This window comes from Chelmon rostratus, chromosome 10 (genome assembly GCF_017976325.1).
Source record: "Chelmon rostratus isolate fCheRos1 chromosome 10, fCheRos1.pri, whole genome shotgun sequence".
Lineage (NCBI taxonomy): Eukaryota > Metazoa > Chordata > Actinopteri > Chaetodontiformes > Chaetodontidae > Chelmon > Chelmon rostratus.
In genome coordinates this window covers 4,071,069-4,085,018 of record NC_055667.1, presented here as the reverse complement: position 1 = coordinate 4,085,018, position 13,950 = coordinate 4,071,069, and the positions used below count along the sequence as shown (strand labels likewise).

At 42.7% G+C, this 13,950-nt stretch overlaps 1 protein-coding gene across 1 annotated transcript; it reads right to left on the bottom strand.

Annotated features, from left to right (window-relative positions):
• Positions 1-1,633: 1,633 nt before the first annotated feature.
• On the bottom strand, positions 1,634-13,922 carry fkbp1ab (FKBP prolyl isomerase 1Ab). Its single transcript, XM_041946134.1, has 5 exons — positions 13,794-13,922; positions 13,595-13,642; positions 10,827-10,939; positions 9,923-10,081; positions 1,634-3,072 (listed from the first exon to the last, which is right to left on the bottom strand). Exons 1-4 carry the CDS (start codon positions 13,828-13,830, stop codon positions 9,953-9,955), a joined length of 327 nt encoding a protein of 108 aa, XP_041802068.1. The 5' UTR covers positions 13,831-13,922; the 3' UTR covers positions 1,634-3,072; positions 9,923-9,952.
• Positions 13,923-13,950: the final 28 nt, after the last annotated feature.

Genomic DNA, 13,950 nt, shown 5'->3' with positions numbered 1-13,950 from the left:
GAAAGTAACAAAGTACATTTACTAATATACTGAATAATTTCGTGCTTCCATTGAATAGAAGGGCACTGAGCTACCAAATTTATAACTGATGATACCAGACCTCTACAGAACAGAATGCAGATTTCAAGTCCTTTTTCATTATGGGAATCAAGCACAATAGGAACCTTCCTGTGTGGCTTATTTTGACTTTTTATTTCCAGTGTTACTTTAAAATGAAATCTCAGGATTTAGAGGTATTTATTGAAAACCAGTAAAGCTGATATGTTTGTGTTTTAAAGGGACACTCCAGCAATTCAGCATTGCACTTTCATGAAGTCGGGAAACTCAGAGCAGACAGAATGAAAAAAAGAATGGTCAATATCAAAGCCACAGAGGGTGAGATATCCTGATTTTTAGTTTGTGTAATTAAGCTCAAGTTAAAAAAAAACTGAATACTACATTTCCCCAAATGCAAACAATTACTGATGAGATGACGTCAACAGTGTTATTTTCTCAGACTTGACGAAGCTCCACAGAAGACTTTGCTCAACTGTTTTCTGAGGCTGAGTGGTAGGATACTCCCACTCAAAAATTTAGACTCAACCTTAACAATGATCAACTCAAGTCAATTTGTAGAACACATTTAGACATTTTTGACATTTTATAAGCTACTTAAACTGAAATTTTACCTAATGTCTAAAACCATGCATGACATATGAGACACTTTGTCACTTTGTTTGATGTCAGGTGATTGGCTATAGTAGCTGTTGCAGTCAAAGTGGACATGTGACCCGTGGCAAATGAGCCCCAGGGGCCCCAAAGGCCCCGTGTTAATTTATTGCTTGTATTATACTTTGGAATTTGCAACACAAAAGATGTCACACATATAAACATCACCTCAGGCGCTTGTTGGGTTATTATCTAATCTTTGTGACCTTAACATTTAAAAGGGTTTTGTGTTGTAAGACTTCATTTTCACATTGTGCATATTCCTGCAGTGTCTTACTTTGTGTTTCACAGTAATTTATAAAATAACTAGTTTAAAACTATGACACACACAAAACCTGAGTAGTGTTCAAGTGTAGGTGTATTTTTTGGTTTTAAAAGTTTCTCCCTCGGGCCCCTCAACAGGTAACTGGCCATACTGTTGCTATTTCAAATTCAAACAACTGACCAGATTTTTTGAGATGATCACATGCTTTGTATGTAAGCCTGATTTCTGCAAAGTAATTTACAACTTAAGTTGTCATGTCATGTCATGAAGCTGTAATGGAGTCAAAAGTGCAATATTTCCCCTAAAATGTAAAAGTATAAAGCAAAATCAAATAAATCCTTCAGTAAACACAAATACCTCAACAGCTTAGTTATGTTCAGTGAATATAATTTGCTACTTTGCACTGCTGTTAATTAGCACGTGACTGCTTTTGCAGTATAGTTTCATCCACCTGTAGGTCACGTGCACAACAATATTTAAACAACTGCTCCATCTCCACATGAAAAGCAATTATTTTCAAAAGTCAGCATGGTTTATTTCACCATACCATGAATGTAAAAGTTCAAAAGCATAAAAACCCATTTTCACTAAATCAAATATGGTATGGACATAGTGAAAATACAAAAAAAAAAACAAAAAACTCTAAAGGCAAGTGGAGAGCACTTATTTTATTTTAAATATGTCATCATTGGTTTAGCCTGCATACAGTAACGTATCAGCAAATAACTACACAGTACAGAGGTGGACTGCTGCCACGCCAGTTGCAGCTCGACCAATATGTAACATCGATAGCCACGGTCAATATCTGACAGCCAGGCCAGCATATTACTTCATTTAAACTCCATTTAAAACTTTTTATTTGAGATACAAAACCACTAGGATGCCTGTGTGCCATCATTTTTTCTACTACAACACAACGTCAGTTAGGCAGTGTGGTACTTTACTGACACTGGCAAAAAAAAAAATTAATAAAAAAAAAAATATCTATCATAGGTCATACATTAGCTTTGTTGATTCTCAGAGATAAGAAGTTGGCATCTGAAAAATACATGATTGTACAACTGTAGCTGTTACACAAAATAAGGTTGGGGAAGGTCACAATGTGATTGACTCCTCAACCCCTTTCGCAAATTTCAAGCATTTCACTCTTTTCTAAGAAAAAAATAACAATCCAATTGATGTGTGCCAACCAAAATCCAGTCTTCGCACTGTTCAACCTGTCTATGGCTTTAAATGGGGTTTAAAGACTCGGCGAGATGAGAAGGCAATAATAACGCAAATCGGATGCAAAGCTTTCAACATGTACATACATACTAGGGTTTCCATCAGGCATAGAACATGCAGACAGAGCAAGGTAGTAACCATGTGTCTGGTGAGAATATTTCGGCACACATCAGAACTATCTACAACTCTTGCTTCTCCTTTACGCCAATTAGCCCTCTCTTGCTCACACATGATTAACAATTTCAATGAAAAAGAAAACACAGTGATACCACTGCATATAGAAATAGGCGTTTTATATGGCAAACTCAGTTCCTGTGTTGCACCATTAAGGGCTCCCAGGACTTCACATTTCACGAGAGGCAGCCACTAAATTGAACACGAGGTCTTTTCTCTCTCACAGAAAACTCAATTCATTTGTTCTGATTTTAAGATGGACAGGGATACAAATGTGTGCTTTTCATTTTCTTTTCTCCACTTTTTTGTTTCTGTAATATAACAAGCGCCAGCTCATAAACATTATAATACTAGTACGCATTGACTCATTAGAGATGAATGTCGCTGCTAGTGGTTCATTGGTATTTTGTACTTCTCAGCATAACCATGCACAACCAACACTTCAGAAACAAAAAGAAAAGTAATGAGCAAAACAAAAAAAAATTCAAGATTAAGAACTTGGAGGTTTGTAAGGTTATGGCCCATAGTTTTTAGGAGGAAGAATATGATGGAAAAATATAATTCACTCAGTTACAGAGACAAAATAGCACAAACTGTCATAGTTTGATGAAATAAGTAGTGGAACTATAGACTCAAGCCTCTTATAGAATCAAGTGCAGACTCTCCTAGCTTCTCTCCAGGTCACCCAGGTAGGAAGTCACCTGTGAAGATAACAAGAAGATAACATCATGCATCAGGTGAACCTCTGCGCTCACAACCAAAGGGTTTAATCACACAGCGACTGAAAACCTCCACTTTATGCACTAATCTGAATTTCTGGGAATTCTGGGTCATCCGGATTTGATGAATTTAATATTACAATTTTATTTGAGTGTTGAGTAATGGGAAACATTAATTCTGAAGGACTATGAGTTGACAACTTTATTCAAGCACAGATGCTTTATTCTCTGGTTGTAGCTGCGTTTCCATTACAGTTGTTCGCAAAATAAAAGCGATATTTTTGAAATTTCGGAAAAGTTCAAATGCTACTTGCAGGTGTTTACATTTGAACAGTGTTTTGCGAACCAGCCGAAATTCTCGTAAATTCTCAGACGTCCCGCAAGATTTCATTTTGAGGAAGATGACCGAAAGTGTTATGCGTCTCGGGACACTGATTGCGGGAGCTGCTACGGCTGTTGCTGTATTTATTATGAACAGAAGGCGGAGGCACCGTGTGGTTGCTCAAAGGCGAAGCCCTTATGTGTGGCAGCGGCCACGAATAAGAAATTTCTGGGAGAAGATTGTAAATGAGGAATTCACAGATGAACTGTGGATACAACATTTTCGGGACACGTTCAATGAGCTTTGCGATGTTCTTGAACCTCTCGTGGCACCAGATGTGTCATGCCCTTGGGAGGCTATTGCCATTATAAACTGGCAACATGCTCTGAGTATAGGGTAATAGGCGAAACGTTTGGTGTCAGCAAAACAACCGTACACAGGTGTGTGTATGGGGTTTGCACAGAACATATTAAAATATATATTCAGAAAAATGTAAGGCAACAGTTTACTGTCATAAAACATGCAGCAGATATGTGTGTGCGTGCTGTGCGTCGGTAAAACTTAACACAAAACCCTATAATTAAAAAGCACATGGATGCTCCTGGCCTTGTAGGACTGTGCATACTCTAATGCACAAATGCTGAAGGTGAAATAAAGAAATGATCTGTTAACTTAGAGTGATCACTGATTTTAATGGCCTATTATTTATCACTTTGTTATTACGCGAGGCTCGCTCTGACAGTGTCAGCTCGCGCCGGCGGAGCAGCAGCAGAATACAGGACTGTGAATTACTGAAGTGTCCTTTCAACATATTTTCTATAAGCAATTATGTGTAAATATTAAAGTTAATGGCGTGCACGCGTGTCTCCCACATAGCTGAGGTGCACACACTCATCATTTTTGTTGTGATATTTAGGATTCGTGCATTTCTAGGGGCAATGGAAACGCAGCTTGTGTCTGTGTTTTTCCACTAAATCAGCACCAGCAGCTATGCTAATTCAGACTGCCCAACCCCATTAGGTACTGGTTGGGTCTGGAGCAGGGTACGGTTCCCGCTGCAGAGGAAACCAAAGAAGTGCTCACAGGGCACCTGGCCTGTCCACCCTGCCGAGCCCAGAGACAGGCCGGCAGTGAAGAACGGCTCGAGAGGAGCAGCAGCAGGCCCGGGAGGAGGGACTGCGACAGCTGAAGAGATCTTCGTGGTTACAGGGGAAACTACAGCTCACAACCTGATGAATCAGCACTGCCGCTGGCTGTTTCTTTTACAAGCCAAACACACAGGCAGGGGGACGAAGGAGAGAGTAGACAAGGTGGTAGAAATTAGAAGAGGCCCCTGATTCCACTGGGCACGGCTCTCTCACTTTGCACTTGCAACATGGTTATTCCCATTGCTGTTCCCTCCTCCATTACCCACCAGAAGCATTTCAGAAGCAGAGCATTTTGCCTGCCCAATTTTGTTCACTAGCTCAAATTTTGCTGATTGGGTTCATTGTTAAATGGTTTCTCCTTTTTTTGTCTATTTTTACAATCTGGAGTCTGCACAAGCAGTTTTATTGGCTCACTCACCAGCTACACTGTCTTAAAGAATAGCTGTGCCAGTTGATTCTTCCAAATGATGGATGTGCCCGTCGCAGGTGATGGTTAGTCCACTCTTGTCTGGTTTTCCTATCCTTGCTTGATAAATTATACATGCAATTCAGGGGAACGGGCTAGTAGCAGGTTGGATTAGCCTCACTGGCTAGCTATTAGTTTGTCTGGTTGCACTGAATCATAAATCTGCTGAAGGTTTCAGCTGCGTTCTGTGGCCAGCTGCAGTTCTCGCTTGGATTACGTCTCTGCAAGTGTAATTCAGGAAGGAAGGAACAGGCTAGCAGGGTAACAGGGTAAATTGGAGCCTGTGAGTGTGGAGGCTCAGGATGGCTCCGACTTCCCTTTAGGAGCTCTGGGAGCACTGAGCTGGGGAGGGACCCTTTCTATTGCCAGCAACATTGCGTGTGACCCTGACTAAGGCCGGACTGGACGACGTACCAGCTACTCAACTTGTGAGCAACCAGTTCTTTCGACAAACCCCTGAGACAGCCACGCTCCTTGACAAAAAGGCCATCACTGTAGTACATTTACATACACAGAACGATGGTTTAACTCCACATATTTCCTAATACCAAAGAAAGACAATTTTCTCAGGCCTATACTAGGCCTAAGGAAGTTGAGCATGCATCTAAAAGTCCTCCCATTTCAGATGCTTCTTACTATTGGCACCCATCAGTCTATCACTTCATGAGAGTGATTCACCTCCATGGACCATTCTAGGTACTCTTGCCAACTTGTGGCTGAGGGGTCTCCTTTATGCATGTCCTCCGATCCCTCTATAATGCCCACGCTGAACAGGATTAGATTGTCAGATCACAGGGTCCTCCTAATGGCCCCTAAGTGGCCATCGAGGATATGGTTCTAGACACTTCTCAATCTGTACATCAATCCTTGCCAGATCCCAGTGAGGATGGAGCCCCTGTTCTAACTGCTTGGGGAGGTTTGGCATCCATCTCCGGAACTCCTTCAGCTCTGGGTAGGCCATTGAGGCGGATCAGCCACTCTTAACTGACCTTGAGCCCTCAGTTTATACATTTTTTTGCAGAGTGCTCCGTTCCACAAGGATGGTGAATGGGAACTGTTGGGCTGCATTTTTTCACGGTGGAGTGGTTAGACCCAGTCTCCTGCCCTTGACATATTGCAGTGTCTTTTTGATTCTGGCTGGGCTGCCTGAACCTTTAAGGTGTATGTGGCATTAATTTCTTTGAACCAGCATATTGATGGCAAGCCAGTGCACATTAGTGGGTGCCACAGTTTCTGTGTGGTGCCAGGAGGCTACACCCTCCCAGGGTAGAACATGCAGCGGCATGAGACCTGACACTGGTCCTGCAGGCCTTGAGCATGTTGCCCTTGAGCCTATGACTGTAGTCACTCTGAGAGAGATATCAATGAAAACTGCTACCAGGGGTGTGGCTATAGGCTAGCTTGTGACACGCAGGTAGCCTACACACAAATGACTTGACAAATGTTTGTACAAGAGCTCAACCTGTGCAAAGCGTGAGAAGACATGTAAATTTTGTTTACTGCCACTGGTAGTAATCCAGGAATTCACAGAGCCATAGTTACCTTTGTAACTTCTGGTTCATAAAACCAAAAGAGGCTGCTGGAGCTGCTCGTTGTGGGCAGAGTCAAATGCTGGACTCTACCTACATAGACTGGCTATGTCAACTGCACACTGCAGTGAGGGGTACTTGCCTCTATTCACCCTCCACCTAAAACAGTCTGTTTTAGATGGAGGGTGTTTTAAGGCTACGCAGGCAGGCATAGCCCACTAGCTCCAAACAGAGACAGCCACATTTCCAGTCTTCCGCATTTGCTCCACTGGCAACTATACAGCCAGAGAAACACTGTGTGTGTTTCTGTCACAAAATTTTAGCTCAGTAATTATGCATCAACTCTCTAAACCATTAACATGCACTCTGTTTGATTGTTTTCACAAGCACATTTGTGAGAGGTGACCTACAGGGTCTAGTGAAGTAGAAAGCACTTGCTGTGCAGAGATGCACAGGTAACATGTCAGCATTTACGTGTAGCACAGTATACAACTTAAATACAGCACTTTTCAGGATGTGGGGGTGAAAAGGAGATGCGAAAGTAATTATTCCTGGTAAAAAGACACCTAATAAATGCACAAAAGTAATCAAATTACTTTGTGTTGAAATGTTTGTCAAAGCTGCAGATTATCTGTCTGATATCCTTTTGAAATACTGCGAAGAATATTGCATGACTTATACTGTGATGACTGTGAAACAGAGAAATGTTTTGTGCTGCTTACGGAGTCACTATTTACTTTATGTAGTTAAGGATAATAAGCAAAACACTTTCACATTTTCATAGTCATGATGTTCAGTGGGTCACATTTTTCAACCCTTCTACATGCATGAAATCAGCTGGACCCATAGTACTACGTCTAAAAATGACCAAAACCCTCCTTAGAAATAAAGTACTTTATTCATAGCTGATGAAATGGAAATATAAATTGGGTATATACAATGCACAAAGTAGCAAAGCCACAACTTCGGTGAAAAGTCCAGATCATCGATGTCCTCCATCGATGTAAAGGGTGTCATTTCTACTGAAGTTGTGTCGACCGCGACAGCAATAGAGCTCTCACGTCACAGTGCACATCCTGATTCGCCCTCCTGTGGATACCAAGGTTCAGTTTTATGGTCATTTTAGTAGACATGGTCTGTTTTTATGTGCACTATTTTGAGCACTGAAAATATTTTTCTAAATTTTTTAAGGAATCAGTGGTGATGGCTCGGCTTCTCCACATCACTGAAAACTGAGAGAAGAACTGCCACTGAGCCTGGAATAACATTACAGAAAAGGTTCAAACACTAAGTTAGACTGCATTAGCTTCAGCGCATAAACTGGTAAATGACACATACACAAGCACTTGTAGGCATATTTGAGTAACTCACTGTCGACTCTGTCAAAACTGTGAGCAAGTCTGCAGAGATGTGGAACGTGTGGATGATAGAAACGGCTGAGGAGCTGCATGAGGATGTGCCAACACCAAAGTCTTTGCAGACACAGTAGCCTGGACAGCTGTAACAGAATTATCATTTTGAATTATGTTATTATAATTACAGCTCCTAAAGGCTGCAACAGCTCATTGTTAATATCAAACGAACAACAAAGTCAGCGGAGCTTTCGTAGAATGTTGCATAAAAAGCAACATGAAAAAGACAAGTTACTGACATCCAACCAACTACTCTGGCTATTTAACTGGCTTTAAATTAGGCTTCACATAATCTCTCTTGAACATTCTGACTTTCCCTCAATATAATTCCAACGTGTGGGCCTACAATGGAAGCTAGGCAGATTATCCACGCAACATGCTAATGCTATCTTCAACAGGCTAACTTGCGAAATAAACAGCAAAGTAACATAAAAAAGGTAAAACTTACAGCTTCCAAGTTGGAACTTGGATCACAGACAGTCGGTATGGATCCATCCTTGAGCTTCAGTGCTGAAGTGAATCCTGGTTTGTACCGGCCCTACTACTACTGGCAACTGTCATGGGCACAATAATAAAGTTAATCCACCAGGTCTTCACATATTCAGATGATGGGAGTAAATGAGGAGTTTCCTATTGGTTCTGGCAGCCAATGGTACAAGTTGCACACTTTGCTTGCTGGAGGCATAGGACGTCAGACGGGGTGCCAAATGTGACTAGCTTTTTAGAAAACATGGTTTTTGGTTGACAAAGCAAGAGAAATAAGAGACAGGATGGTTTTTTCACATGCTTTGAGGGTCTGTTGCCACACCAGCGACATATATTTATGTTGAATAGCCATGAAAAAGCACATTACATATTTTTTTTTTTTGTTTTGTATATTTTATTCTGCTGTATAATATGTACATATAGATAGTCTAGTTTTTAATTTTGTATTTCGTTTTTTTTTGCAGTTCTCTATCTCTGCTGCTGTTTTTCTTCCCACTGCTACTACATGCTGCTGTAATGCCCAAGTTCCCCAGCTGGGAATAAATGAAGTTTTATCTTATCTTATTTTGGATAGTATGTGACCCAAAAAAAGATTGTTTTCACACCACACCAATATAAAACAATTGGCTTTCAGTTCCAGTTTCTAACACATAGTGAAACAAAATTCGTGAAAACCCAAAAAATAAAAACACTGGTCTGCTTTGAGGCATCTTGATCTCTAGGCTACAGTGAACTTATAACTGGATCCATTTCAGGAGTATCTAACATTCTTTCCAACACATGTCCTCTGTCCGCAGGGGGACACCCACAGATGTGGGGAGACATCTCGTTTCCCAACAATCACACTGACCAGCAGAGGGGATGCCATCTTTACGGCTAGTGGGATTTGTCATTTCACACATCTTTGTTATTTTAGCCTATTTTATTTAAGGCTTCCTTCTAAACTCCTGTAGTATTTGACCACTTCGGGGTACCATTCTGGCATTTTCTTTCGAGTTTTCCTTTTTTTTGTTATCTCTGTGCTCTGATTTTGGCGCCACTGCTGTGTACTCATGCTGATTTGAATTTGCACCTGATTGTCAACTGGAATAAGAGACACTGAGCTTGTGATAACAAAGGGGAAAAGTCCAAGGAAGGGAAGAACAGTTTTCTATGTAGCCCCTACTTGAAAAATAGGCAATAAAACATTCACTGTGATGGAGAGCAAATCTTAACAAGTTGGTTGTCCTTGTGTAGTGAAATGTAGGGGCATCATTCACAGCCTAAAAGGCAGAAAATACTACATTTATCAAGTACTACAGGCTTTGGAAATCGGTTGACCTGCTGGCATGTTAGCGATCTTGTCAACCTCCATCACCACCTATTTCACGCTGATGACTTCTGCAGTGTTGCAGCAAGTAAAAACATGCGATTTGCAGCTAAAAGTTGCAAAACAAACAGTGCATACTAAATTGTTGCAGATTACTTACACAAACAAAAAAATTAACTGTGAAGTGGTTTCATTCCAAGCCCAGCAGCTCAACGTCAAAGATGAGGGTGGCGTTAGGAGGGATGATGCCCGGGTGGCCTTTGTTTCCATAAGCGTAGTCAGGTGAGCAGGTCAGCTTGGCCCTTTGACCGACACTCATCTGGAGGTACGAGGAGACGGACGATACAAACACGGGATACAGAGAAAGAGTTGACAGGTCATGTGGAAGAGCTGGACTGCAACATAACGTACAGTTAATTAGATCAGATTCATGCAGTCGCTGCAGTCGCAGTTAGATAGCAAACCACAGGGGACAGTGAAACGACGGATAAAACATCATAACTATTAAAGCTTCATTATCACTAATGAATTACTAAAATACTACATACTGGTGTTGTAAACACCATATATAGGGAAGATGAAGCTGCACACAGACAGCACCATTCACCAGCCCCCTCATCTAAATGCTGCAGGACCGAGCGTGTGAGCTATAGAGCTGCATCTGTGCTGTATTGGCCCTCTGTTTGCGGTGTTAATGGAAACCTTGGTGAGTGAAAACTTGATAATGGAACCGTGTCAATAAATGAATGTATTTCAGGAGATGAGCTGACTACATTAGCGCCGGCAAATTGTGTCTTCTTTCTTGCAATCTAAATTACTTCTGCCTCTGAATCATGATTGCTGAAGCTCCATAGTTGCAAGACATTCCTTGAATCTGTCTGTTCGGATGGCATTAATAAATACGCTGTAGCACCTCAAGTATCGCCTTCTCTGAGGGGATGAGTGAGTGCAACCGGCACAATTTGAATCAATTCACAATGCTCGCATTCAGATACATCAAAAGACAAACTTAAATGAACATGCAGATTTTATATGCACAGTATGCTCCCGGTTCTCCAGCCTACCTGCACTACCCCCTCTTCCCAGCCTCGGATCACTTCCTGCTTGCCAATCTTGAACCTGAAAGGTTTGTCCCTGTCGCGAGATGAGTCAAACTTCCGTCCGTCTGTCAGGGAGCCTGAGAAAAAGGGGATGGAGAGAGACGCAGAGTCAGAGAGAAACGTCTCCTGTGGGTGAAAAATCCAGCCATTACCTCTGAACGTGCACAGCATTACAGGATTTATCACTATGAGAATTCCTGCAGCAGAAACTGTTCTACCATGTGTAGACCAGATAAAGATTAAAAAAACACTGTCTCTGTAGAAACTGTATTTCTAACATTTCATAAAAACACTGGCCACAAATACGTCTTCAAGGCTTGTCTGACATCCATCTTCCCTGCTGCGTGTATACTGAGAGCACAAATGAACAGATTCCAGGGATCTCAGAAATAGCCGCTGCAGCTGTCTGCAGGGTGGGTTTCAGTGTGACAGTCAGGAAAATGCACGCATCAATCCGCAGAATAGCACCCCTCCAAGACTATTTACGCCAGCGCTATTACTGTTATTAGCACCGGCAAGGCAGCATGTGTGTGCGATGGTTTGCTGTGGCGTGTGTGTATGTGTGTGCATGTCCAGTGTGGGAGAAGGTGCAACATCGTGCATGTTGTTGGGCACATCAGGGGGCGGCTGGCAAGATGCAGGCTGTAATCCAGGCAGCGGAGTGGGTGTCCTGTCCTTTTCTGGGTATCCAGAAAGCCGCCTCATGGAATTATCTGTTAGAACTGAAAGGTCTTATCCAAGTATCAAAGCCGATACACCGTATTCCCCATTTCTCCAACAAACAGCACAGTGTTGACATTTTCACACGCCGGCCATTTCCTGCAGGCAGAGCCTTTACAAAAAGCCAGCAAATCCATGTTTTGATCTCCGCTGGGACGTCTCCATTTAAAAAGGCTTGTGTGATGGAATATCCTGTTTCATGTCACATTTCAAGGCTGCTTTATAGGCTGGCAGGAAGGGAGACCGCCAAGTCAGGAAATCCCAGAGTTTGTGCGATTTAAAAAAGGCTCATGCTCAAAAAGAAATAAAAAATACTTCAGTGCGCGAGGCCCAAATCAGGTCTTACTTCAAGTTACATAATCTGGAAGCACAGAGGCTTGTATTACAGGGTGAGTTATGTCTGTCTTACCAGGCAAGAAGGCCGAGACCAGCTTTGCCAAACTAAGAACAGGTGCAGACAAATGTACAGTCTCGCGCGCCGGGAGGTCAAATCCATCTGTAATCCCGTTTTGCTGCTCATGCTGCATGTTTCATCATTTGCACTGTATTTATTTGCATCTGGTGTCATCACTTTAATCTGCAGAATACTTCAGTTCATGAGCAAGTGGCCTTCCTGCCAAACGAATAACGTTTCCCGAACTTTGTGTTGAGAGCTATGTTAGCATGCTAACACGTTAAACTAAGAAGGTGAACATGTGAAATGTTACAACTGATCAACATGTTAACATTATTACTGTGCGTTACCATTCACTAAAATTACTAAAGGCGCTGTGCTGAGGCACCAGCTCACATCGCTGCAAGCTCGGCTGTAGACTCCCGTTACCTTGTCTTGTTCTGACACAACGAGAGCTGAAATTTTGATGTTCTGTTCATCCTTTTAATCATTCTGTGAGCAAAAATGTTAAAATATTCACTTGTTCCAGCTTCTGAGCTGAATATTTTGCTGGTAGTGACCTGAATATCTTTGGGTTTGGGGCTGTCGACTTGGACTCCAGGAAACTCTCACTGGCTTTTAATTCATTTGCTGACATAGACTGAATGATTAATTAATTAATAAAGACACTGATCAATTATGAGAATAATCATAGGTTGCAGCCGTGGATATCATGCTGTATATTACAAATACTACTGGAATAATACTTTGAGCCTGGCATTACTGCAGTCGCACAGACGGTTATAATCCGGTCCACGCCACCAACAACTACCCCCCGCCACACACACACACACACACACACACACACACACACACACACACACACCATAAACTCCAACAAAGACAGAAAAGCGCTGGAAATCAGACGGGATTTAATACCCGGCTGTCTGCTCTGTCTGTCAGTCTGTCTGGGCCTCTGAGTGAACCCTACAGCGGAATCCCCCCGCCCCCTCTCTCTCTCTCTCTCTCTCTCTCTTTTAAATGAATTCTTGTCTCACACAACACGAATGAACACACTCTCCGCTGGGTTCGGTGACACCGGGATGAACCGCTCGGCCCCAAACCGGAGCGCGCATTTTACGCAGCGATGAATCCAGCGCGCAGTCCCCGGGACATGCCGGAGCTGCGCCTACCGTGACCACGGTCACATCCGAGTGCCTTGGCCGCAAACGCGCTTCCAGGCATTGAAAACGTGGCGAAGGGGTTAAATTTTCATGTACCGGTCGGTGACTGACAGTCATGCCTCTTTGCCCTACTGAGAAATCACTCCCTGGAAGCTTTGAGGGTAAAAAATGTCCGCTGTGCATAGTTTTTGGCACTCCGCAGCATGGAGGAAAGTGCTCGGTGTCGCTGGAATAATGTTCCTATGAGGAATCACAGCTTTTTTTCTTTTTCTTTTTTTTTTTTTTTTTGCTGCGATACTCTCAGGATTACCATGCTGGGTATTTTTCATTCGGCTGTAGTAGGCAGTTGCCCACAACCGTCACTCCACTTGTTCGGCCTTCAAAAAAAAAGCAAGTGGAGCAGCTAATGTGCAGAATGAGTACGCACAGTAATAAGTTTCCGATTTAAAACTCACCAACATAATGCACCACACACGTCTGGCCTTTTTTGGGGAAAGTCCTTCCTGTGGAGAGAAACCAAAGAGGCGCTTAATATAACGGGCATACTACGCAATTAAGGCGGCGTTTCTGCGGCTGGATTATGCAAACACACAAGTGCAAACGTGCACTTAGTAATTAAGACAAACACGTCTCCTTTCCGTGCAGTCGCTTTACCGTCGCCCGGGGTTATGGTCTCGATTTCGACTCCCATTTTAGCGGCGTGTTCTGGAGCTGTCCCTGCGCCCGGCTGCACTCTTCCCGCAGTCCGTCTGTCTGCTCCTCCAGCGGATATGCTCAGCTGTCTGTCTCTCTGTGCTCTCTGCAGGGAGAC